The sequence below is a fragment of the Camelina sativa genome, chromosome 4 (assembly GCF_000633955.1).
Source record: "Camelina sativa cultivar DH55 chromosome 4, Cs, whole genome shotgun sequence".
NCBI lineage: Eukaryota > Viridiplantae > Streptophyta > Magnoliopsida > Brassicales > Brassicaceae > Camelina > Camelina sativa.
The window spans coordinates 5,061,741-5,084,578 of record NC_025688.1 but is presented as its reverse complement, the minus strand read 5'-3'; the positions used below and the strand labels follow the sequence as shown (position 1 = coordinate 5,084,578).

Here is a 22,838-nt window from a genome sequence, read left to right as displayed (position 1 = left end):
AGCGAGCACCATCCACTAGCTCAGTCATATCCATAGGACGAAGTAATACTACCTGGTTCCTGATGCTCCTTTTTAATTCCTTGAGAAAGGTTGACTCGAAGACATCATCAGATACATGTGGCAGCTCCATCGCCAGTTCTTCAAAACGTTCACGGTATTCTGCAACATTTCCCTGCTCTGTGATGGTCAACAAGTGATCCAAAGTCGACAGGCCTCTCTCCGGACCAAATCTGTCACAAAAATCCTTCCACGCTCGGATACGCACCCGACCATGTATCCAACGCCACCACGTGATGGCACAACCGGTCATATGATCCACTGCCCGGTCAATCCACTCTGACTCAGGTGTGTTTTTACGCTCAAAACAGTTCTCCACCTGAAACAACCAATCATCCGGATTAAGCCCTTCATAGTACGATAACTCCAAAAGGTGGCTACTTTCTGAAGAATACCTGGAATACGACCCTCGCGGATCTGTTGGCGGTGTGTTGTAGCATAGTTCCATCGGACGCAGCTGAGACTCTCTCGGTAACGATAAGATCCCATCACGCTGAACACTTGTCGAAGCCACAGCCGGTGAGACTGTGACCTGTTGTTGCTCCGTCGTGAATGGACTCGAGTACCTAGGAGCTTGCGAATCGATAATGACCCCGAAGACCTGGTTGCGAAGAATCTTCTCCACCATCATCTTGAGGTAGTCGAGGGTCTTGTCATGCTCATCGACGCGTTGCTCAAGCGAACGAGGCTGAACCAATGTCGTTTCCAAATCGGCGGATTCGAGTTCCGAATCGACAACTTGTTTTTGTGTAGCCATCGATCACACTTAGCTCAAACAATGAAGGCACCAAATGTTAGGTTTGACCCTAACGAGAGTAAATATAAATGATTAAGAGAGGTGACGTCAGAAGAGATTAGAAGAAAGAGAGAGAGAAGAGGAAAGAGGCAAGAGATAAACTTTGTTGATATCTATATTAACATTTTTGAAGTACATTTTGGTTTATGCCCTTTAAGTTTTGCTTATTTAATTTGTTTTATTTACAATATTAAACCCTCAAGATGTAGAAACTCAATTAATGGAACTATTTAAATCGACATAATTTGATACGTTTATTGCCATAAATAGCTTGACAACATCTATACATTTCGATGTTTCCAAAAACAACTCTACGGATTAAATTTTTAATCCCATCAAAATCTCCAAACTTATTTTAATAGATTTTTAGAGACTGTATGATCTCTTAAATTTTTATGACACAACCAAATTTTTATGACACAACCAAAAGATACCGTGGGTTTGAGTGCCAGCAAGATAACGGAGAACCCTCTTAGCAGCCTGCCAGTGAAGATCAGTCGGTTGATGCATAAACTGGGAAAGCCGATTAACTGCATAAGAGATATCAGGTCGAGTGAAAGCAAGGTACTGGAGGCTACCAACAACGGAGCGGTATAGAGAAGGATCATCAAGGATGGAGCCGCCGGACTTTGTGAGCTTCGGAGAATTCGCCATCAGCGTTGCAACAGGTTTTGCATCATGCATATTGTGTCGTGCTAAGAGATCAACGATATACTTACGTTGCATAAGTGAAGTCCGGCTTTGGTCCGTGTGGCTTCTACACCAAGAAAGTAGCTCAGGTCGGTTGGATCCTTGATGGAGAACCGAGAAGCGAAAGAGGCAAGTGTGTCAGCAATGTGCTTGGAGCTGTTTCCTGTGACGAGAATATCGTCCACATAGACAAGATCATAAACATACACTGAACCACACCGTTTAATGAACAAGAACGTGTCAGCAAGCGAGTTGGTGAAACCGAACTGGAGTAGGTGTTGCTTGAGAGACATATACCAAGCGCGGGGAGCTTGTTTAAGACCGTAAATCGGCTTACGTAATCGACAAACATAGTCCGGGTGCGTAGGATCAACAAAGCCTTGGGACTGTTCCATATATACCTCTTCAGTCAACTCACCCTGCAAAAAAGCATTGTTAACGTCTAACTGTTTTATTGGCCATGAGTGAGCAACATCAACATCAAGAACCAAACGAATCGTCGTTGTTTTAATAACTGGGCTAAAAGTCTTAGCATAGTCGACCCCATGGCGTTGATGATACCCCTTTGCAACAAGACGTGACTTATACCGATTGAGCTCTCCATTAGGGTGGTACTTGGTTGTGAACACCCAGCGGGAACCAATAACATTTTGAGAAGGATGTAGAGGGACCAAATCCCAAGTGTGATTAGCCATCTGGGCGTTATACTCATCAGACATGGATGGACGCCACCGATCATCCTTTAAGGCTTGAGCAGCAGTTCGTGGTTCCCTGTATTGACGCGGATCTGTAACATGAAGATTAAGTTTGTGTTTCAGTTTGGTGATGTTATTTTTGGCTCTAATTTGCACTTTGTGGACATTTTGTGGTGGTTCAACGGGTTGAGGTATTTGTGGTTGTTGTTGTTGAGGCTGTTCGGTTGTTTCAGACGATGAGCGTTGTTGCTCAAGAGTGGCGGAGGTCGATGAAGAAGGTTGTGGCTGAATCGTGGGATTCGATTCATTTTCAGTGGGAGCAGTAGGCTCAATGGGACGTGTGTTTTGTCGGGCCGGGTTTTGTGGCCTATTTAGTGGAGCAGTGGGCTCAGTAGGAGGAGGGAGAGGAGATAAGTGAGGCGAAGAAGATACCTGAAGCGACGACAGAGATGAGCGTAATGGCGGTGATGGTGGTGCAGGGTGAAGGATGATGTCGGGGGTTCCACTAGAGGACGAGGGCAAGGATGAATCGCAAGGGACCAGAGTGACCAGGGAGTGTGAAGAAGGAACCGAAGCAACAATGGGAAGAGAAGATGGTGGCGGTGTATCTTTTGCAAACGGAGACACTGACTCATCAAACGTGACATGCCGTGAAGTATAAATCCGGCCAGAAGGAACATGAAGACAGTGATAAGCACTTTGCGTGAGGGAGAAGCCTAGAAACACACACAAGAGAGATCGACTTTGAAGCTTGTGTGTCGTGTACGACTTCAACCACGGGAAGCAACGACAGCCAAAAACCTTAAGCTTGTCAATGTTTGGCGAAGTTTGAAACAACATCTAAAACGGTGATTGCTGGCCAAGAACCGGTGTAGAGAGAGACGGTTGATGAGATAGATGACAGTAGTGAAGGCATACGGCCAATATGAGTTGGAATCAAAGCAGTAGAACCCGACCACTCATACAATTCATCCTTGGTGCGGCCCTGAAGAAGTAGAACCCCCGTACTGAGATCTTTCACCTGAAAGAAGGCAGGATAAAATGCAACAGAGACACCATTAGCATTGCATAACCGGTATACAGAGATCAAGTTCTTATGAATGTCAGGAACAAACAAAATTTTATTCAAAAGAAGATCACGGGAGCTAGAGGGAAGAAGTTTGGAACCAGTATGAGAAATAGCCAATGGAGAGCCATTGGCAACAACAACATCTTCCCCACCTGTGTATGGTGCCTGAGCAGAGAGGTTCGCCAAATCAGACGTCATGTGATGCGTAGCACCACTATCAAGGATCCAAGGGTTCGGATCATAGGGAGATCCAAAAGCAACATTAGCTCGTGGTTGCCACGGACGGAAAGGGCTGCTTTGCGGTGAGGAGGTACCGCGAGACTGAAACTGCAGACACCACCTCACACTATGTCCGTGAGTGTAACAGATTTGGCACCGACCTTTGTAACCTCAAGACTCACTATTGGACAACGGCTGGTGGAACTGATGGGGAGGAGGACCGCTTGTTGTTGTTGTTGTTGTTGTGACCACTACGAGATTGGTGACGAGGACGATTGGTAGCAACTTTTGTCGTAACAGGAAACATCGGTGGAGTAGCCTTAGAGAGAAGCTTGGCTTCATGATTGAGCAAACGTTCATGAACATAGGCGATGGTAGGAGAAGTATCACGTGCAGCCACCTAGTCAACAATAGGACGATACTCGTCGGGAAGGCCATCGAGGATCTTCTGAATCTGGTCTTCATGTTCGATGGGACTGTCCAGATTTGCGAGAGCATCAAAACGTGTTGTGAGACTATGTAAGTACTCATCAATAGTGTTGGTTCCTTTAGCAATGAGTTTCAACTGATCTCGCAACTGGCGTGCATGACTCCTGCTCGGTTTAGCGTAGGTATCAGCAAGAGTTTTCTAGATCTCGGCCGAAGTAGTGGTTCGGGAGAGAGCAGACTGGACGGTGGGATTGACGGATCCAAGGAGAGCACTGTAAAGTAGCTTGTCTTGATGCTTCCAGTGGAGAAGAGCCGGATTGGGAGAAACAACATCACCAACGGTGACCGTAGCCGGCGGGATCTCAGTGGATCCATCGAGATAACCAGCAAGTCCATGTCCATCGATGAACGCATGAACTTGGAGTTTCCAAATGACGTAGGTGGTGGGTGTGAGTTTGGTTATGTTAGCCATGTTGAGGCTAAGGAGACTTTGATTGTTTGGGTTAATGGTGAATGAATCAGATGTGTTTGAAGTTTCGGGTGTGGTGGCCATGGCAGCGGCGGAAGTTTTTTTTTTTTTTTGTGTTTAGGTTTAGATTAAGGAGCCTATTGATCTGATACCATATAGAGAATAGAATGTATATTATTGAATGAAAGGTGTTTACATATTTATACTAAGACACAACTTAAACCTAGTACTAATTAAATTACATTTAGATTCCTATATGTATTGACTCTTATAGTATAGTCTCCCTTCACTTTCCTCATCATGCAAGTACTAGCTGGTGCAAGAAATATGTGCTTGCTGTCATAATCTATATAGTTCATTTGGATATAAATCAAATTGTATAGCTTAGTTTGAGTCTCTATAGTTTGGATAAGTTGGTTTAGAGGCTCTGGCTTAGGCCTGGTCAAGCATGTATATAATCTAATTAATGAGAATGAGAGTATTTTACTAATACTTGCTTTCACTCCTCTGATCTCCTTTTGGTTCTGTGAAGAGTATCTAGTTTTAAGGGTTTACAAAAAAAAAAACTCAAGAGTTTCAACATCGATTTCAAAAATTTGAGTTCCAGCCCGATTTTGACTCGAGGCTTATTCCAAACCAAAACCGAAATCACACACATCTTCTAATTAACTAAAATCAATTTTGTTGTGACATCGGAGATTGATATAAAGCAATCACAAAATTAGTAGTAAGAAATGATGGAATAGCAATAGTATAAAATAATTGTAAGAGTTTCGTTTCCGTGAGCGATAGTGGTACATATATTGATGGTAGTTATAGACTTATAGTGTACATGGTAGCTTGAATCAATATAATTATCATTGGAGATTGGTTTCATCTACACATGTAACACATCTATTAGGAATGTGGCCTAACTAATCCAAAAAAATAGCTCAAGGGAAAATGATTACCACATCCTTTATATATTGCTCAAAGATCTATTTATTCCATCCAATGTGAGACGTTGGACTCTAATAGCTACTCTTGAGATGTGGGTGGAGGAAAACTATCTGAACCAACATCTCGAAAATACCACATTGGTGGAATACTATTTATTTGTAGGAAATTGTTTGTTAGACCTAGCTAACCATGAGGTCTGATACCATATTATAGCTCTTGGAATTAGTTAGGCCACGTTGAATATGTTGATTAGTTTACTAGTTGCACACTAGAAGTTTTTAGAGATACATAGACCTTACAAAACTCTAACACTGTGAGCTAATGTAATTACACACTTCTCTACAATAAGTACAAAACTCTTTGACATTCTACAAGTTATAGAAAATAGAGACATTCTCGAGATAGTGACTTGATAAATCTTGATCTTTCTGATATATAGCTATCGTGATTCTAGCACTTTAATTTTCGTTTAAATTGAGATTGTGAATCACAATTTTACAAGTGGCATCTGAACTGAAAAGTCGTCCTTACCATAAATTCTGATAGATTGTGCTGCATTTCAATGCAAACAATGAAAACAAGAGACTTCACAATCTCATTCTTAGGTACGTACAAGTATCGGACTTGGTTATTTTCATTGTTCCATCAACTCCTTAACATTCTTCAACCATAAAAAGTGCTCTCGCTTGACTTTCTAGGGTATTGAGTTATAAAGGGTTTAAAGGTTTTAGAATTTTAACAGATCTCAACAACTTTCAATGAGCTCCATATCAACCCGGTTCGATCGGTTAGTGGTTAATTTAAAACCCGAACCAATCCTAACGAAAATCAATTACATTTTCATTGTCATATATATTACTCCTTGCAAAAAAAAAAAAAAAAAATGATTGACAAAAAGTTCTTTACATTTTTTTTACCTAAAAGCCTCATCTTCGGAACGTCCCTATTGGGTCTTAAATAAAACTTCTTTATATTTATCCCTTTAAAGAAAAAAAGTGAAATACTCTTAAAAATTTCTAACCCAAATCTTTGAATTTTTTTTTTTGGTCGATGATAAAGAGAAGACACTTGATGGAGCAAGGAAAGAGAAAGAAACGGAGGATAGTGGATTGTAAAGGAGCAAGAAAAATAGATCATGACGTAAACACAGATTTGATCGTGAAGCTAGGTGGATTCGTCACAACAAGCGAAGACGAAGCTCTTTTGAAACCTTACGATGGCACTATGAACTTTAGAGTTGTGGTCCATAGCGACTACGGAGATCACTACACAACAAAAGTGGTAAGGGTTTTTCATGGCGAGGATTTGAAGTTTAATCAAGCACTAAAGGTTCCCTTAGATTGTCATGCACGTTATCTTTACATAGAATTGCTTAGATTATGGCCGCGGAGCGAACCTGGAACTTCCCGCGGAACTGTTGTGATGGGTCGGGCAAAGATTCGGTTGCCTCCCCCGACTTGCAAGATCACCTGTAAAGCCAGCCTCGTCGCTTTGAATAGTGATCGATGTGCTGTTGAAAAGGGAACCCTAAAGATTTCAATGCAACATGAAATTTCTTAATCTTAGGATTGGAGTTTTGGTTATTTCTTTTTCTTTTGTTTTAAAAAAAAAAAAATCTTTTGGAGATTATTTTTATAAGTTATGATATGATTGGGGCTTTTTTTATTCGATACAACATTTTATTTTACTAGTCTAAGCTGATCTTGCATTTTTTTTTTTAATTCGATACAGTAGTTTGTTGTTTTTGTATTTATTGATTTACACAAGACTGTTTTTATAGACTAGAGATGAAACATTACTACGACTGTTGTAAGCAGAAGGTAAAACAAATGCCTGTTGATTTGATATAGTCAGGCATGGCTACAATGAAGAACGAACAGAGCAGGACCATGAGGTTCGACTTGAACCGATACTGAATCTTTTGTTGGTCCGAAATCTTTGCCGCTCCATAGCTCGTGGCTCTTACACGAAGCTCCTTCAAGATTCTTCTTGTTTGGAAGAGCTTTGGCAATGTCTGATATCTTGGCTGATACAGTCGTCTTAACCTGATTTAAGTTGAAAAACGCAATGTATACTTCTCCTCTTCTCCCCGTGGCAATCCAAGAACGCACGCCACTGGAGCTAGCTTCGGCTGCAGCAAGATGATGGTTGATCATGTCAAAACAGTTAAAAGGGAATGTCGTAAAAAGAGAAGAGAATTTGGTTGATCTGAAGAAAACAAACCTTTTACTGGATTTAACACTGCGCAAAGACCAGAATAACTGTTTTCTAGTGTTCCATTACTGTGGAGCTCCCACATCTGAAGATATAGAGCGAGATAACTTAATTAAGGTTATAAGCGAGAGAGATGGGAAACCCCTCACTATACCTGGTTTGCATCTAGTTTGCAAGGTGATAAAGCTCCTTGACTATAATCTTTCGAAGTGAGCTTTTGCTGCGAGGAAGCTCCTAAACAAGACTCTGCTTTATCATATGTTTGCAAATGAAGCTTACCTTGGTAAAACTTGTTGTGTTTTAACTCCTCATCGCTGCAACAAAATGAAGCAGATTTATCAGCTAAGAGAGGTTTGTGAAATGTAAAGTGAGTGGAGGAAACAGTTAAATAAAAAGATCATACAAAGATAGCAGAGCTTTTCTGTTGTATAAGCAAAAGGGCTTCTCTAGTTTTTCACTAGAGTATTGGTTCCAACAGATTTGTCCACGGTTCTTGTCTACAATAGACCAAGTGTTGGCTTTTGGTTCTTTGCAGCTAGTGAGACCAAAAGCATGCTTAGTTGAAATGTTCTTGCCCGTTGGATGATGAGGATGGCCTTTGTGCTTATTCCTAAATACTGTTGTCGCGGTGATGTAAGGAAACTGTAGATAATGAAACAGGCAGAGTTTAATGACAGAAGTTTGTAACTTGGAAACAGAGACATGAGTTTTAAAGTTATGATTCAACAAACCTCTTTATTATTAGAGCTATAAGAATTTATCTCCAGCAGCGTAGGATTTGTGATCAGATTATAAGTAGCATCATCGAGCTTTCTCACATCACCTCCAAACATGAGAGGGGACTTCGCCATAGACCACAATGTCATCTGAATAAGTTAAAAACAGAACCTAAGAAATCCGAACTTGTGGTTTAGATGGTTACTAATAAACTATGAACTGTGAAGCTAGAGCTACACCTGTGTCTTTTGCTCTTCAAGATTAAGATTACACGCTCGATGAGGTCCAAAGTTCGAACCTTTACCGAACATTAAGACAGTAGAACATTAGTTGGAACAATCTATAGAGTTTTAAATTTCAAGATTTCGAGTCAAACCTGGATCGGTAAGCCATCCAAGAGGTAACATATCTAGGTCAGGCCATGATTTTCCTTGTAACCCTTGTGCACCGATCATACTTGAAGCAGATAAATCTCTGAAAAAGATAGAAAATTATATGACACCAAAGAAAGGTAGAAACTTGGCAAGATTATTATTCTTCATCTTGGAAACTTTACCTTGAGATATCAAAATGTGCCGCCACATCTTTCCATGTGTCCCAATCATCACCTGTTATTCTGTACATGTTAACCAGTTGGCTAACTTCTTTAGCCAGTCTTGGTGTCACACTCGTCCCTGGAGATATGGAGTATAAAACAGGCCGATCAAGCTCCTTTAGAACCTGCGAAAATAAGAATAATATTTAATCTCTATGTACCTCTGACTATAAGCAGAAGATTGCTAGTCATTACAAATATGTACCTCTGACACATAAGTTATCTCCTCTATATTGAAGTCAGTGCCAAATACGCAGTCATGTTTTACTAAAGACCAAGAAAATGAAACAAGATTGAGATACTCATATATTGAATTGAGATAAAGAAAGGTTATAAATATAAAGCCGATTCTCTTACTGAAATCAACTCCCCATTCCGCATATTGATGATAAAGAGACCTTAAGAACGCTTTTCCTGCACCTAGCTTGGTATTTACACTCATAAACCCATGTGACATCCACACACAAGCCTTTTCCTTGATTCCAATATCTTTCGCTCGCCACTGTCTACCTGATTCCTCATAAGCACCTCCCTTTAACAAAAAAAGAGGTCAATTAAACTGTTACTTCCATACAAACTTTATAAAACCAGAAAAGATATCAAAAATCAAATACCTTAACACTATCCATAACGAGAGTATTAGCATTATATGCTTGTGTGCTTATTCCACCCATAACATGAATCCCAAACTTCAAACCCATTCTATGAACTTTCTCAGCAACTTCCTTGAAACCTTTACCGCCTTTAGAAGATGGCCATCTAACTGGATCAGGATGCATCCTTCCCCATTCATCAATCACATCAAACCCAAGAGAATCCACATAAGCTCCTTCCACTTTCTTTCTATACCAAAGGTAATCCACCACAACATACTGTATATCCAAAATAATCCACACATACAATTAAAGACCCAAGCTTTTACATCCCAAATGAAGAAGAAAACTCAATTTCAATTCTAGAAACGTGTAACAGGAAACTAATAACTCAAAAACTTTCACATTCCAAATGAAGAAGAAACTCAATTACATGTCCAGAAACGTGTAACAGGAGATTAAAAATTCAAACTTTCACATTCCAAATAAAGAAGAATACTCAATGACATGTCTAGAAACTAGTAGTATCCATTACAGACCCATCAAATTATACAACAAAATCAACTGTGTACACTGTGCAATATACCTGATAACCATGAGGAAGAAGACGCTTTGAAACGATTTCAGCGGTCTGCAAGAACTCAGCTTCAGAGATAGTCCAACAAAAGGAATCGTACGAATTCCATCCTCTTGGAGGAAAGCTAGCATGCTGTGGTTCGCTCGACCTTGCCTCAATCCATAAACTGTAAAAAAGAAAAGACAAGAATTTTGCGATTGATCGACCACACAAATAACAGCCACTTCAAAAATCAAAAACCCATTTTCAAGTTACAGTGAAGGGGGAAAAAGGTGGAGTTGTACCAAAGATTGAGGACGATGAAGAAGACAATGAACCGGGTCGATCCGGTTTTCACTAGTGATGGTCCGGTCATAGTGATGAGACACCTGATTACGATGATTGATCTTTTTTTTTTTCTGTCTCGACTTTGTTTCCTGTTATGTTCTTGAGAACCTGAGATTGAGAGAGAGAATACAACACGCAATTGTTGTTGTTCGTTAGTGGCGGGCGGGTAGTACTACTACTCCTATACAGAGAGCGTGACAAAAATTAAGGAGATTAGATTAGTAACCGTTGAGCTAAGTTTCTTTTAAATGGTTCATTAGCCTTTACTTGTGTTGTGATTAGTATTAGTATTCAAACCTCAAAATCTTCTAAACCATATATAGGTCGAACGAAGAGTATATATATCTGCAACTTTTTTTTTTTCTTCACTAGGAACTCTTTACATAATATCAAAATGATTACAAAGATAAGTAAGTGAAGAAGACTTCAAAGATTTGAAAGGTTGAAGTAAAAAAAGAAAGAAAAAGAAACTACCGATTTCTATAGTTTGTTGCTCCTCATCATCAGACAAAATCCAGACCAAACTCATCTCATTTCAAATCAAAACAAAAGCATCATCATCAAGCTTTACACATGCATGGAGTGAGAGGATTTTCCCAAAGATCATAGTTAGGGAAAGTTTCTTCTGGCAAACCGGTTCGTGTTTGATGGGTTACAACTACATCTTCAACAAAAGTTGCCCATCCCATGTAAGGATCCCCAAATGATTTCGACATCAACCCTTTGTCCGGTTTGATTGATTTCTGTCGATGACCCATATATCTTCGCGCTCCAATGATCAGTTTTGCAAAGTTTCCACCGTGTGTCATCACAAAAACATCTGATTTCAAGCAGACCAAGAAATCTAGAGCCGCGAGGCTTGTTACGTGCTTTCTAAAGGTTGTTAGTTCCTCTTTTCCTGCTAAATCCTCCTTTGTTACCTGGTTTTAAAAAAGGAAAGTTGTTGTGAGAGACAAAGCATGCTGGCTGATCATTGAAACTGATGAGATGGAGTCCACTGTTGTGCTTACCAAATTTGGGAACATGTTTCTTAGTGGAGCCATACGGTTTTGGCCACCATAGACTTGACCAGATGCTACATAAATTTGTGTTTCTTTTGGATAACCCATTGCACGTAGGATCACAGCAACTTCTCCTGGCTCAAGAGGGCATCGACCTTCTTTGCGTTTCTGCAAGGCGAGCTGCCAGAGATGGGAACCATTCTGCAATAAATGTTTAAGCAAATTCATTAAGGCAGAGGTCGAGGTTGTTTAGCCACCAAATAGAAGTTATCAACCACTTATAAGTGTCACCTTGAAACGCCGAGGCCATTCCTTTTGTCTGTATTCTGCCATTCTAACTTTCTCTTCTCTTGTCCCAACGAAATCACAGAACGATAGACCAACCATTCCTTTTTCGAATCTAAGATGAAGGGCCCTATACAAGAGACACGATATAGTTTAATTCAGAACAATGCATAAGTTAAAACAAAGTTATCGATGTCTTATCAACATACATATATGGATTCGGATTGCCAGTGCGATTTCTCATTCTAGAAACAAGTGAATCAGCCATCTGCTCTATCTCTGGGAGAAATTTGAGAGCATGATAATTTACACGGCATCGTAATCTGTTGATTTCTTGAGGTACATTGTCGTATCTGCAAATTTTCAAGCACCACAAGGATATATCATCTATCGTTCATAAGAATATTTATGAAGGCCTGAGCACTAAACTATAGAATATAGAGTATACCCAAGTCGATCGACGAAAGGCTTCAAAGCCATAATCTTCTTCTCTTTTATCCGTGGTAAAACATTGTCTATATAAAATTGGGCTGCTGCATATTTAGGAATGTTTTTGACTGTTCTTCTGCAAAAGATAAATAAAATAACTCGGTCAACACCATATCTGATTAAAAAATTTGTTGGTCAATTTTTAAATCAGATATATACACAAGCAGCACGCAGTGATGCCATTAACCACAAGCTCACTATTGAAATCTTCAAACAAGTACATCATTAACAAATAAAGAAAGAAAGAGTTAACAAGCATACCTTATACTAGAGAATAGCTCTGCTTTGTCAGTGAACCAGTCAGGTATGTCTCGAACAATTCGGACATCGTCCTTCAAGTAATCAATAAAATGATCTACATCAAAAATATCTTCAAATTTTCTGCACAAGAAAGTTATCAGAATCAGTAAACCATAAAAGAACATCGAGAAAGTAACTCAAGAGAAAATGATCAATATTTGAATAAGACATTACGTTGTGTCTTTCCAAATTTGGTCCTGCTTCAGTACCGGTAGAATCAGAGTTGCATTCATAATCTTAGCTACAGCTACTGCATTACAGATCTGGAAACAAAAACCATAATAAGAGCATAGCTCAATCTTCCAAAATGATTATAAACAAAAGAAAAAGAAAAGAAGAGCAGCAGCCATTTGGACATTGATCTATAGATTGGACATTGGCAAGAAGAAAAAGAGAGAATAGCATGGAGNTTGAAGTCAGTGCCAAATACGCAGTCATGTTTTACTAAAGACCAAGAAAATGAAACAAGATTGAGATACTCATATATTGAATTGAGATAAAGAAAGGTTATAAATATAAAGCCGATTCTCTTACTGAAATCAACTCCCCATTCCGCATATTGATGATAAAGAGACCTTAAGAACGCTTTTCCTGCACCTAGCTTGGTATTTACACTCATAAACCCATGTGACATCCACACACAAGCCTTTTCCTTGATTCCAATATCTTTCGCTCGCCACTGTCTACCTGATTCCTCATAAGCACCTCCCTTTAACAAAAAAAGAGGTCAATTAAACTGTTACTTCCATACAAACTTTATAAAACCCGAAAAGATATCAAAAATCAAATACCTTAACACTATCCATAACGAGAGTATTAGCATTATATGCTTGTGTGCTTATTCCACCCATAACATGAATCCCAAACTTCAAACCCATTCTATGAACTTTCTCAGCAACTTCCTTGAAACCTTTACCGCCTTTAGAAGATGGCCATCTAACTGGATCAGGATGCATCCTTCCCCATTCATCAATCACATCAAACCCAAGAGAATCCACATAAGCTCCTTCCACTTTCTTTCTATACCAAAGGTAATCCACCACAACATACTGTATATCCAAAATAATCCACACATACAATTAAAGACCCAAGCTTTTACATCCCAAATGAAGAAGAAAACTCAATTTCAATTCTAGAAACGTGTAACAGGAAACTAATAACTCAAAAACTTTCACATTCCAAATGAAGAAGAAACTCAATTACATGTCCAGAAACGTGTAACAGGAGATTAAAAATTCAAACTTTCACATTCCAAATAAAGAAGAATACTCAATGACATGTCTAGAAACTAGTAGTATCCATTACAGACCCATCAAATTATACAACAAAATCAACTGTGTACACTGTGCAATATACCTGATAACCATGAGGAAGAAGACGCTTTGAAACGATTTCAGCGGTCTGCAAGAACTCAGCTTCAGAGATAGTCCAACAAAAGGAATCGTACGAATTCCATCCTCTTGGAGGAAAGCTAGCATGCTGTGGTTCGCTCGACCTTGCCTCAATCCATAAACTGTAAAAAAGAAAAGACAAGAATTTTGCGATTGATCGACCACACAAATAACAGCCACTTCAAAAATCAAAAACCCATTTTCAAGTTACAGTGAAGGGGGAAAAAGGTGGAGTTGTACCAAAGATTGAGGACGATGAAGAAGACAATGAACCGGGTCGATCCGGTTTTCACTAGTGATGGTCCGGTCATAGTGATGAGACACCTGATTACGATGATTGATCTTTTTTTTTTTCTGTCTCGACTTTGTTTCCTGTTATGTTCTTGAGAACCTGAGATTGAGAGAGAGAATACAACACGCAATTGTTGTTGTTCGTTAGTGGCGGGCGGGTAGTACTACTACTCCTATACAGAGAGCGTGACAAAAATTAAGGAGATTAGATTAGTAACCGTTGAGCTAAGTTTCTTTTAAATGGTTCATTAGCCTTTACTTGTGTTGTGATTAGTATTAGTATTCAAACCTCAAAATCTTCTAAACCATATATAGGTCGAACGAAGAGTATATATATCTGCAACTTTTTTTTTTTCTTCACTAGGAACTCTTTACATAATATCAAAATGATTACAAAGATAAGTAAGTGAAGAAGACTTCAAAGATTTGAAAGGTTGAAGTAAAAAAAGAAAGAAAAAGAAACTACCGATTTCTATAGTTTGTTGCTCCTCATCATCAGACAAAATCCAGACCAAACTCATCTCATTTCAAATCAAAACAAAAGCATCATCATCAAGCTTTACACATGCATGGAGTGAGAGGATTTTCCCAAAGATCATAGTTAGGGAAAGTTTCTTCTGGCAAACCGGTTCGTGTTTGATGGGTTACAACTACATCTTCAACAAAAGTTGCCCATCCCATGTAAGGATCCCCAAATGATTTCGACATCAACCCTTTGTCCGGTTTGATTGATTTCTGTCGATGACCCATATATCTTCGCGCTCCAATGATCAGTTTTGCAAAGTTTCCACCGTGTGTCATCACAAAAACATCTGATTTCAAGCAGACCAAGAAATCTAGAGCCGCGAGGCTTGTTACGTGCTTTCTAAAGGTTGTTAGTTCCTCTTTTCCTGCTAAATCCTCCTTTGTTACCTGGTTTTAAAAAAGGAAAGTTGTTGTGAGAGACAAAGCATGCTGGCTGATCATTGAAACTGATGAGATGGAGTCCACTGTTGTGCTTACCAAATTTGGGAACATGTTTCTTAGTGGAGCCATACGGTTTTGGCCACCATAGACTTGACCAGATGCTACATAAATTTGTGTTTCTTTTGGATAACCCATTGCACGTAGGATCACAGCAACTTCTCCTGGCTCAAGAGGGCATCGACCTTCTTTGCGTTTCTGCAAGGCGAGCTGCCAGAGATGGGAACCATTCTGCAATAAATGTTTAAGCAAATTCATTAAGGCAGAGGTCGAGGTTGTTTAGCCACCAAATAGAAGTTATCAACCACTTATAAGTGTCACCTTGAAACGCCGAGGCCATTCCTTTTGTCTGTATTCTGCCATTCTAACTTTCTCTTCTCTTGTCCCAACGAAATCACAGAACGATAGACCAACCATTCCTTTTTCGAATCTAAGATGAAGGGCCCTATACAAGAGACACGATATAGTTTAATTCAGAACAATGCATAAGTTAAAACAAAGTTATCGATGTCTTATCAACATACATATATGGATTCGGATTGCCAGTGCGATTTCTCATTCTAGAAACAAGTGAATCAGCCATCTGCTCTATCTCTGGGAGAAATTTGAGAGCATGATAATTTACACGGCATCGTAATCTGTTGATTTCTTGAGGTACATTGTCGTATCTGCAAATTTTCAAGCACCACAAGGATATATCATCTATCGTTCATAAGAATATTTATGAAGGCCTGAGCACTAAACTATAGAATATAGAGTATACCCAAGTCGATCGACGAAAGGCTTCAAAGCCATAATCTTCTTCTCTTTTATCCGTGGTAAAACATTGTCTATATAAAATTGGGCTGCTGCATATTTAGGAATGTTTTTGACTGTTCTTCTGCAAAAGATAAATAAAATAACTCGGTCAACACCATATCTGATTAAAAAATTTGTTGGTCAATTTTTAAATCAGATATATACACAAGCAGCACGCAGTGATGCCATTAACCACAAGCTCACTATTGAAATCTTCAAACAAGTACATCATTAACAAATAAAGAAAGAAAGAGTTAACAAGCNCTTCTCCTGGCTCAAGAGGGCATCGACCTTCTTTGCGTTTCTGCAAGGCGAGCTGCCAGAGATGGGAACCATTCTGCAATAAATGTTTAAGCAAATTCATTAAGGCAGAGGTCGAGGTTGTTTAGCCACCAAATAGAAGTTATCAACCACTTATAAGTGTCACCTTGAAACGCCGAGGCCATTCCTTTTGTCTGTATTCTGCCATTCTAACTTTCTCTTCTCTTGTCCCAACGAAATCACAGAACGATAGACCAACCATTCCTTTTTCGAATCTAAGATGAAGGGCCCTATACAAGAGACACGATATAGTTTAATTCAGAACAATGCATAAGTTAAAACAAAGTTATCGATGTCTTATCAACATACATATATGGATTCGGATTGCCAGTGCGATTTCTCATTCTAGAAACAAGTGAATCAGCCATCTGCTCTATCTCTGGGAGAAATTTGAGAGCATGATAATTTACACGGCATCGTAATCTGTTGATTTCTTGAGGTACATTGTCGTATCTGCAAATTTTCAAGCACCACAAGGATATATCATCTATCGTTCATAAGAATATTTATGAAGGCCTGAGCACTAAACTATAGAATATAGAGTATACCCAAGTCGATCGACGAAAGGCTTCAAAGCCATAATCTTCTTCTCTTTTATCCGTGGTAAAACATTGTCTATATAAAATTGGGCTGCTGCATATTTAGGAATGTTTTTGACTGTTCTTCTGCAAAAGATAAATAAAATAACTCGGTCAACACCATATCTGATTAAAAAATTTGTTGGTCAATTTTTAAATCAGATATATACACAAGCAGCACGCAGTGATGCCATTAACCACAAGCTCACTATTGAAATCTTCAAACAAGTACATCATTAACAAATAAAGAAAGAAAGAGTTAACAAGCATACCTTATACTAGAGAATAGCTCTGCTTTGTCAGTGAACCAGTCAGGTATGTCTCGAACAATTCGGACATCGTCCTTCAAGTAATCAATAAAATGATCTACATCAAAAATATCTTCAAATTTTCTGCACAAGAAAGTTATCAGAATCAGTAAACCATAAAAGAACATCGAGAAAGTAACTCAAGAGAAAATGATCAATATTTGAATAAGACATTACGTTGTGTCTTTCCAAATTTGGTCCTGCTTCAGTACCGGTAGAATCAGAGTTGCATTCATAATCTTAGCTACAGCTACTGCATTACAGATCTGGAAACAAAAACCATAATAAGAGCATAGCTCAATCTTCCAAAATGATTATAAACAAAAGAAAAAGAAAAGAAGAGCAGCAGCCATTTGGACATTGATCTATAGATTGGACATTGGCAAGAAGAAAAAGAGAGAATAGCATGGAGGATACATACAGCAATTCGCTGCTGATTCAAACCACCCTCAGCATGAATGAAAACATAGCCAGTTGTTTCGTTTTCAGGAGGAAGATCTGAAACAAAAATGAAATCTAATAAGCTGACCAATCAAGGAAAAAGACTTTGAACTTTTCACGAAAAGACAGATCAAGATGCACATGACAATGCCAATACTCTTGCCCTTAGTACCTGAGACTCCACCAATCCGCCGCTCAGCACAAGGCTTCCAAGAAGTTGTTGCAGACAAAGGATTCTCCCATGGAGAAGGTGACTCTTTTACCTAGAAATCCAAATCAGTTCAGCGAGGGATTCAAAGCTTATTCATTCAACAAACACAAACCAAAAGTCAAAACCACTTACATGTGGACAGTTGAGCACAATACCATCTTTTTTACATAAATATGGTGCGTTCTGCAGGACAACATAGGAAGCAATCTTAGTTTGAGAACAATGTCAATCCAATTTCGTATTCAATTCAACAACTTGAACAAATTGAGCCAGAAAGATCTCAAATTTTTTTTTTTAATTTCAGATCGAAAGAAAGAGACTTTACCAAGTGATTAATAATCCCATAAACAGAGATCAAGCTAGCAATAGCGAGAATCAAAATCAAAAGAAGCGAGATTTTATTCTTCTGAGGAGAAACCCTAATAGGATCGTCACCGAAAAAAGGAAACAAAGAGTGAAACCAGATCGGACGGTCTCGATCTCTAGAAGGATGACGTGGGCGACCATCTTCGTCGTCTCCGCCGTTGGGAGAGTGATCGTGTACGTGTGGCGATGACGAGTCCTCATCTCCGCCGCCGGCACGTAACGGAGAAGAAGAAGATCGGCTCCCGAGAGAGCTCGAGTGCCGTAACTCAGCCATTGCTCGCCTCGGACTAAAAGTCGCCAGCTTTAATATAATCTCTTCCCTTCTCTTCTTCTACTATGTGGATTAGCACAAAAAAAAAACAGTTCTTCAGCTGTAAAACTATGCGGACGCTGCTGCCATGTGAGAAGAGCTTGGAGATTCGAACACTCAAACAGAGAGAGAGAGAAGAAATTAAAGAAGTGTTTTTTTTCTTTTTCTTTTTGTTACTTCAAAGTCAATACTCTCTAACTCATACAGAAGATCTGGTGTAAAGAGATTTACAAACGCATCCCTATATCGTTTCTAAATTACACAATCACCCCTAAATTATCTGGTTTTATCTCATTTCCTCCATCGCCTCTTTTTTAAAAACCTAGACGTCTCCTTCACCAGTCAAATCGGCTCTTTGATACTCTTCCGGCGAGATTCCGACCGGTAAGTCGAAATCAGATCCGATCCCTTTCTCTCCCCGCTTCTCTCTGTAGTTTCTCATTTTGTAACCTGAATTTTGCAGAAACCAAGTAAAGAAGATGAACACGATAGCGAAGCGAGTTACGGGATTCGTGACTAGTCATAGCCACCAGTTGCAGCAGGAGCGAGGGATAAGAGTGAAGGTATTCTCCGGTGATTTGGACAAGGCGCTGACGATATTGCAGAAGAAGATGCAATCAAGTGGTATGGAGAGGCTAATCAAAGCGACTCAGACTCATCACATTAAGAACTCGGAGAAGAAGGTTCTCGCTAGGAAGAATCTTGAACGCAGAATCAAATCCATTGACTTTGCTCGCAAACTCCAATCAATCCTCATCAAGAAAGTCAGGTATATGTTTCAGATTGCTTCCCCCCCAAAATCATATCTTTTTCATTTTTTTGTGTTGTTTTGTGGTTAGTAAGATCTTGATTTCTTTGTTTTTTTCTCATTGTTCTTCTTTGCAGAGGTTTATGAGAGGTGAAGCTGAAGCAACAGTGCTGCTATTACCATTCATCGTTATCTTATTTCAATGTTGATCAGTGTTAGATATAACATAACACAGTTGTGGTTCTGAGTTTTTTTTTTGTTCATTTTGCACTTTTGATGAATGGAATCAAATGTGGAATTGGTATAATCTTGGATTACTATTAGTTGTCTACATGAATAAGAAAGGCTTCTCTTTTCCTATGTTTACCATATTATTAGTGTAGAACATCAGATACAAGAAGTACATATACCCAAAGTTGTTTCTGGGATCTTAGATAGTTCATGACAGGGTATAGTGCGCTGCTTCTTTGCTTGAATTGTCTTTCTTGTTCCCTGAGATGATTCTGCTTTTGCTGCGTTTAAAGCTTAGGTTAACTCTTTCCAGGCGTTATACGGTTCTATTTTCTTCAACTACATGTTACGGTGTTTCTTATCATGCCAATACAGGGGATAAGAGATGAAGTAAGACCAAATACTGTTTCCTTACAGATCATGGCCTTCGTGTTCCGTGTGATTGCATGAAAAGTACCTTTTGTATAGGTTTAATTTGTTGTTTGCTTCCTCCTTTTTACTAGTATTTGTTTGGTCAGGCTCGACATGTAGTTGTCTTTGTCAACTTTTGTAGTAACCGGCATTGTAGAGTCTTAGGTTACCTGTTTGATGCTGCAGAAATTGATTAGAGAACAAAATATCTATCTGGAGAAGCAAAGTGTTTAGTATCAGATTTGCGTTAGCCAGATCATGGCCTTCTTGATCTACAGGAGTCAAAGCTTGCATCAAAAACTCATCATTATCTGTCTTTTCTATTGGAAAGTTCTTGAAGAAGATCCAAGTCACCATTTTGGATATTGGATCATAATAGGTTTATCTTCCTTACCTACCAGAAGAATCATATTGCAAAAGGGTTTAGCTTTTTTTTTTTTTGAATTGAATGTAAAATTAATTCAAACTCAAAAGGCTGGTTTACAATGACTGTGGACTGTTAGTCGATTGTTTCTGAATAGTTAAATAGGGATTACATAAAAAAACAGAGAGAGTGAGAGGCTATGGTCGCGCAGCAAGCCATGGGGCCAACCCATCGTCATAGGAATAGTCCCCCTGAGTCTGTTCCGAATGGTTTTGTCGATGATCTTCATCAGCTGAGTAGAGGAAGTTTGTTGCTCACCATGCCGCCGCTTGTTTAGCTTTTACAAAGGGTTTAGCTTTTACAAAGCAAAGAGAGATCAAACCATCTCAAAAGAAGGAGAGTGGAAAAGTATACTTAAAAGGAAGAAACATTGGCACTCCAATATGATGATGTGGTACGTAACGATATCTCCTTCTCTGAAACATTTTACAAATTAGGGATTAAGGTTTCAGCGCTGCTGAATCTGAGCACATTCGCAGAACTTGTGTTTACTTGTGTGGTATTTGAGTTTTTTTCTTCTAAAATGCTACAATTGTTAGTTAAAAGTTCATATCATTTTCTCAGATATTTTAGTCAGAGAAATCCAAGTGCTCTCAGAATCAACATCTTTCCTCCGGAATGAGCTGAGGTAAAATTGGTTTACATATACTCCAGTTATCTGTTACTGTAAGTTCATAACCAAGTCTCTCTCCTAGTTATTGGATTGAGTAATTACAATTTTTTCATAATAAACTTTTGAATTAGAAAAAGAAAGAGGTAATGTTTTATAGTTTTTCTTTTCTTTGTTTTTATTTTAGAGATTAAAGACTGATCTTGAATTAGTGCAAGGAATCTACAAAAAGATTACTTGCTTCGTTCTGTCACTTTCCTTCTTTACTTGAACTTCTCACCAAGTTATTCTCTCTCTCTCTCTCTCGCTCTATCTCATTTAGAAATTAGAAACAGTTCAAATCTCTCTCTCTCCCTTCTCATTCTTTCATCTCAAGTCTTTACTTGATTCAATTTCCTTTGATGCTTTTTTAGCTTCGTACGTCCTCTAAATGTCTCATCATGATCACTATGAAACCAACCCTCATTTCGCGCGAATTCCATCGCAGAATCCACATCTCAAAGGCGGTGGTGCTTCTACCTCACAAACATCTCCACATCAACCGCTCATCCCGCCCATTCCGCACCACAAAACACCTAAACACAAAACTCCACACCACAAAACCCCGCAACCTCACCCGGTCGCTCCACCAGGAATTCTAATCAAGTCTCGTGGTCGCCACCGTGAAAAGCCAATCCAAGAACCAACACATTCTATAAGACCTTTACCATTAAGCCCCGAAGACAAACTCCCACCAAGAAAACCTCCAAACTCCGCAAAAAGACCATTACTATTAAGCCCTGAAGATCATCATCATCAACAACAACAACAACAACAACGACCTCCACCACCACAACCACCCCCACGTGGAGGAGGTTATGGATCAACATTACCTCCAATACCCAAACCAAGTCCATGGAGAACCGCTCCAACACCATCACCGCATCGCCGCGGTTGTCCACGGTTACCACCTCCTTCAAGAGAGACAAGCACAATGACATGGTCAGCTGCATTTTGCTGTGCAATATTCTGGGTCCTTCTTATTCTTGGAGGTCTAATCGTCCTAATCGTCTACCTCGTGTACCGTCCTCGTTCTCCCTACGTCGATATCTCAGCCGCTAACCTAAACGCTGCTTACCTCGACATGGGGTTCTTGCTAAACGGTGATCTAACCATTTTAGCAAACGTCACAAACCCAAGCAAGAAAAGCAGTGTGGACTTTACCTATGCGACGTTCGAGCTTTACTATTACAACAACCTCATAGCGACTCAATACATTGAACCGTTCAAGGTCCCAAAAAAAATGTCGATCTTTGCAAATATTCATCTTGTGAGTAGTCAGGTTCAGCTTCAGCCAACGCAGAGCAGGGAGCTGCAGCGTCAGATTGAAACCGGTCCGGTTTTGTTGAACCTAAGAGGAACGTTTCACGCACGTTCCTACTTCGGACCATTGTTTAGGTACTCTTATCGGTTGCATACTCATTGCAGCGTTTCGTTTAATAGTCCTCCTTCAGGAGCTATGCGAGCTAGAAGATGCAATACCAGACGCTAACGTTTTGCGATTTGCGTTTGCTCCTTTTCTTTTCATTTTTTGCCACTTTTAGAAATAATTAATATTCTGTATCTATTGGTGGTATGACAAGAATTGTTAACTGTTAATGGTTCAATCATTTTATTTTAATTGCGTCATTAGTTTTTGTAAAGTAGAATGTTCCAAACTTAAGGGGAGGTATTGGTTTAGGATTTAGAAAGAATTTTAATGACTTTAAAAGTTAGGTAAAATATGTTGTTATTCAATCAAGACTTTTAATAACTCTTTAAAAATTTGGTGTTATTGGTTGTGGATTTGTAAAAAGTTATCTAAAATCTTGATAAATCTAGTGTTATTGGATTAAGAGTTTTATAAAGTCATTAAAAGTTTTATGTTATTCAAGTAAAACAAAAGAATCTTGGATTGTTAATGAATTCAAATTTTATGTTATTGGTTTAGGATTTT

At 39.1% G+C, this 22,838-nt stretch overlaps 5 protein-coding genes across 6 annotated transcripts; 2 read left to right on the top strand and 3 right to left on the bottom strand.

Annotated features, from left to right (window-relative positions):
* On the bottom strand, positions 7,098-10,546 carry LOC104779848. Its single transcript, XM_010504252.2, has 13 exons — positions 10,344-10,546; positions 10,069-10,225; positions 9,504-9,761; positions 9,247-9,421; positions 9,095-9,156; positions 8,851-9,014; positions 8,671-8,768; positions 8,534-8,592; positions 8,309-8,443; positions 7,981-8,219; positions 7,732-7,891; positions 7,587-7,662; positions 7,098-7,494 (listed from the first exon to the last, which is right to left on the bottom strand). The coding sequence occupies exons 1-13, from the start codon at positions 10,412-10,414 to the stop codon at positions 7,214-7,216; spliced, it is 1,935 nt and encodes a 644-aa protein (XP_010502554.1). The 5' UTR covers positions 10,415-10,546; the 3' UTR covers positions 7,098-7,213.
* On the bottom strand, positions 10,727-14,296 carry LOC104783543 (uncharacterized protein At1g04910-like). The gene is made up of 12 exons (XM_010508687.2): positions 14,093-14,296; positions 13,818-13,974; positions 13,253-13,510; positions 12,996-13,170; positions 12,865-12,905; positions 12,636-12,760; positions 12,423-12,542; positions 12,121-12,237; positions 11,882-12,025; positions 11,679-11,802; positions 11,397-11,588; positions 10,727-11,306 (listed from the first exon to the last, which is right to left on the bottom strand). The coding sequence occupies exons 1-12, from the start codon at positions 14,161-14,163 to the stop codon at positions 10,947-10,949; spliced, it is 1,884 nt and encodes a 627-aa protein (XP_010506989.1). The 5' UTR covers positions 14,164-14,296; the 3' UTR covers positions 10,727-10,946.
* Positions 14,476-18,605, bottom strand: LOC104779847 (uncharacterized protein At1g04910-like). 2 transcript variants are annotated; one of them, XM_010504250.2, is made up of 12 exons: positions 18,089-18,605; positions 17,896-17,946; positions 17,725-17,815; positions 17,533-17,609; positions 17,289-17,377; positions 17,076-17,195; positions 16,774-16,890; positions 16,535-16,678; positions 16,332-16,455; positions 16,175-16,241; positions 15,146-15,270; positions 14,476-15,055 (listed from the first exon to the last, which is right to left on the bottom strand). In XM_010504250.2, the coding sequence occupies exons 1-12, from the start codon at positions 18,401-18,403 to the stop codon at positions 14,696-14,698; spliced, it is 1,680 nt and encodes a 559-aa protein (XP_010502552.1). In that variant the 5' UTR covers positions 18,404-18,605; the 3' UTR covers positions 14,476-14,695. The 2 variants fall into 2 exon arrangements, with proteins under 2 accessions (XP_010502552.1, XP_010502553.1); XM_010504251.2 differs by lacking the exon at positions 16,175-16,241 and having other exon boundaries at positions 15,146-15,337.
* Positions 18,712-19,547, top strand: LOC104779846. Its single transcript, XM_010504248.2, has 3 exons — positions 18,712-18,823; positions 18,903-19,208; positions 19,325-19,547. Exons 2-3 carry the CDS (start codon positions 18,919-18,921, stop codon positions 19,332-19,334), a joined length of 300 nt encoding a protein of 99 aa, XP_010502550.1. The 5' UTR covers positions 18,712-18,823; positions 18,903-18,918; the 3' UTR covers positions 19,335-19,547.
* On the top strand, positions 21,199-22,531 carry LOC104779845. The gene has a single exon (XM_010504247.1). The coding sequence runs from the start codon at positions 21,294-21,296 to the stop codon at positions 22,392-22,394; it is 1,101 nt and encodes a 366-aa protein (XP_010502549.1). The 5' UTR covers positions 21,199-21,293; the 3' UTR covers positions 22,395-22,531.

Coding starts and splice junctions, on each gene's coding strand:
- LOC104779846 (XM_010504248.2), top strand. CDS start 18,919: ATGAACACGATAGCGAAGCGAGTTACGGGATTCGTGACTAGTCATAGC.
- LOC104779847 (XM_010504250.2), bottom strand. CDS start 18,403: ATGGCTGAGTTACGGCACTCGAGCTCTCTCGGGAGCCGATCTTCTTCT. Junction 16,891..17,075: donor GAGCTATTCTCTAGTATAAG/GTATGCTTGTTA, acceptor TATCTTTTGCAG/AAGAACAGTCAAAAACATTC. Junction 16,456..16,534: donor GGCAATCCGAATCCATATAT/GTATGTTGATAA, acceptor TCTCTTGTATAG/GGCCCTTCATCTTAGATTCG.
- LOC104779848 (XM_010504252.2), bottom strand. CDS start 10,414: ATGACCGGACCATCACTAGTGAAAACCGGATCGACCCGGTTCATTGTC. Junction 9,762..10,068: donor TTCTTCCTCATGGTTATCAG/GTATATTGCACA, acceptor TTGGATATACAG/TATGTTGTGGTGGATTACCT. Junction 9,015..9,094: donor AGATAACTTATGTGTCAGAG/GTACATATTTGT, acceptor TTATTTTCGCAG/GTTCTAAAGGAGCTTGATCG.
- LOC104779845 (XM_010504247.1), top strand. CDS start 21,294: ATGTCTCATCATGATCACTATGAAACCAACCCTCATTTCGCGCGAATT.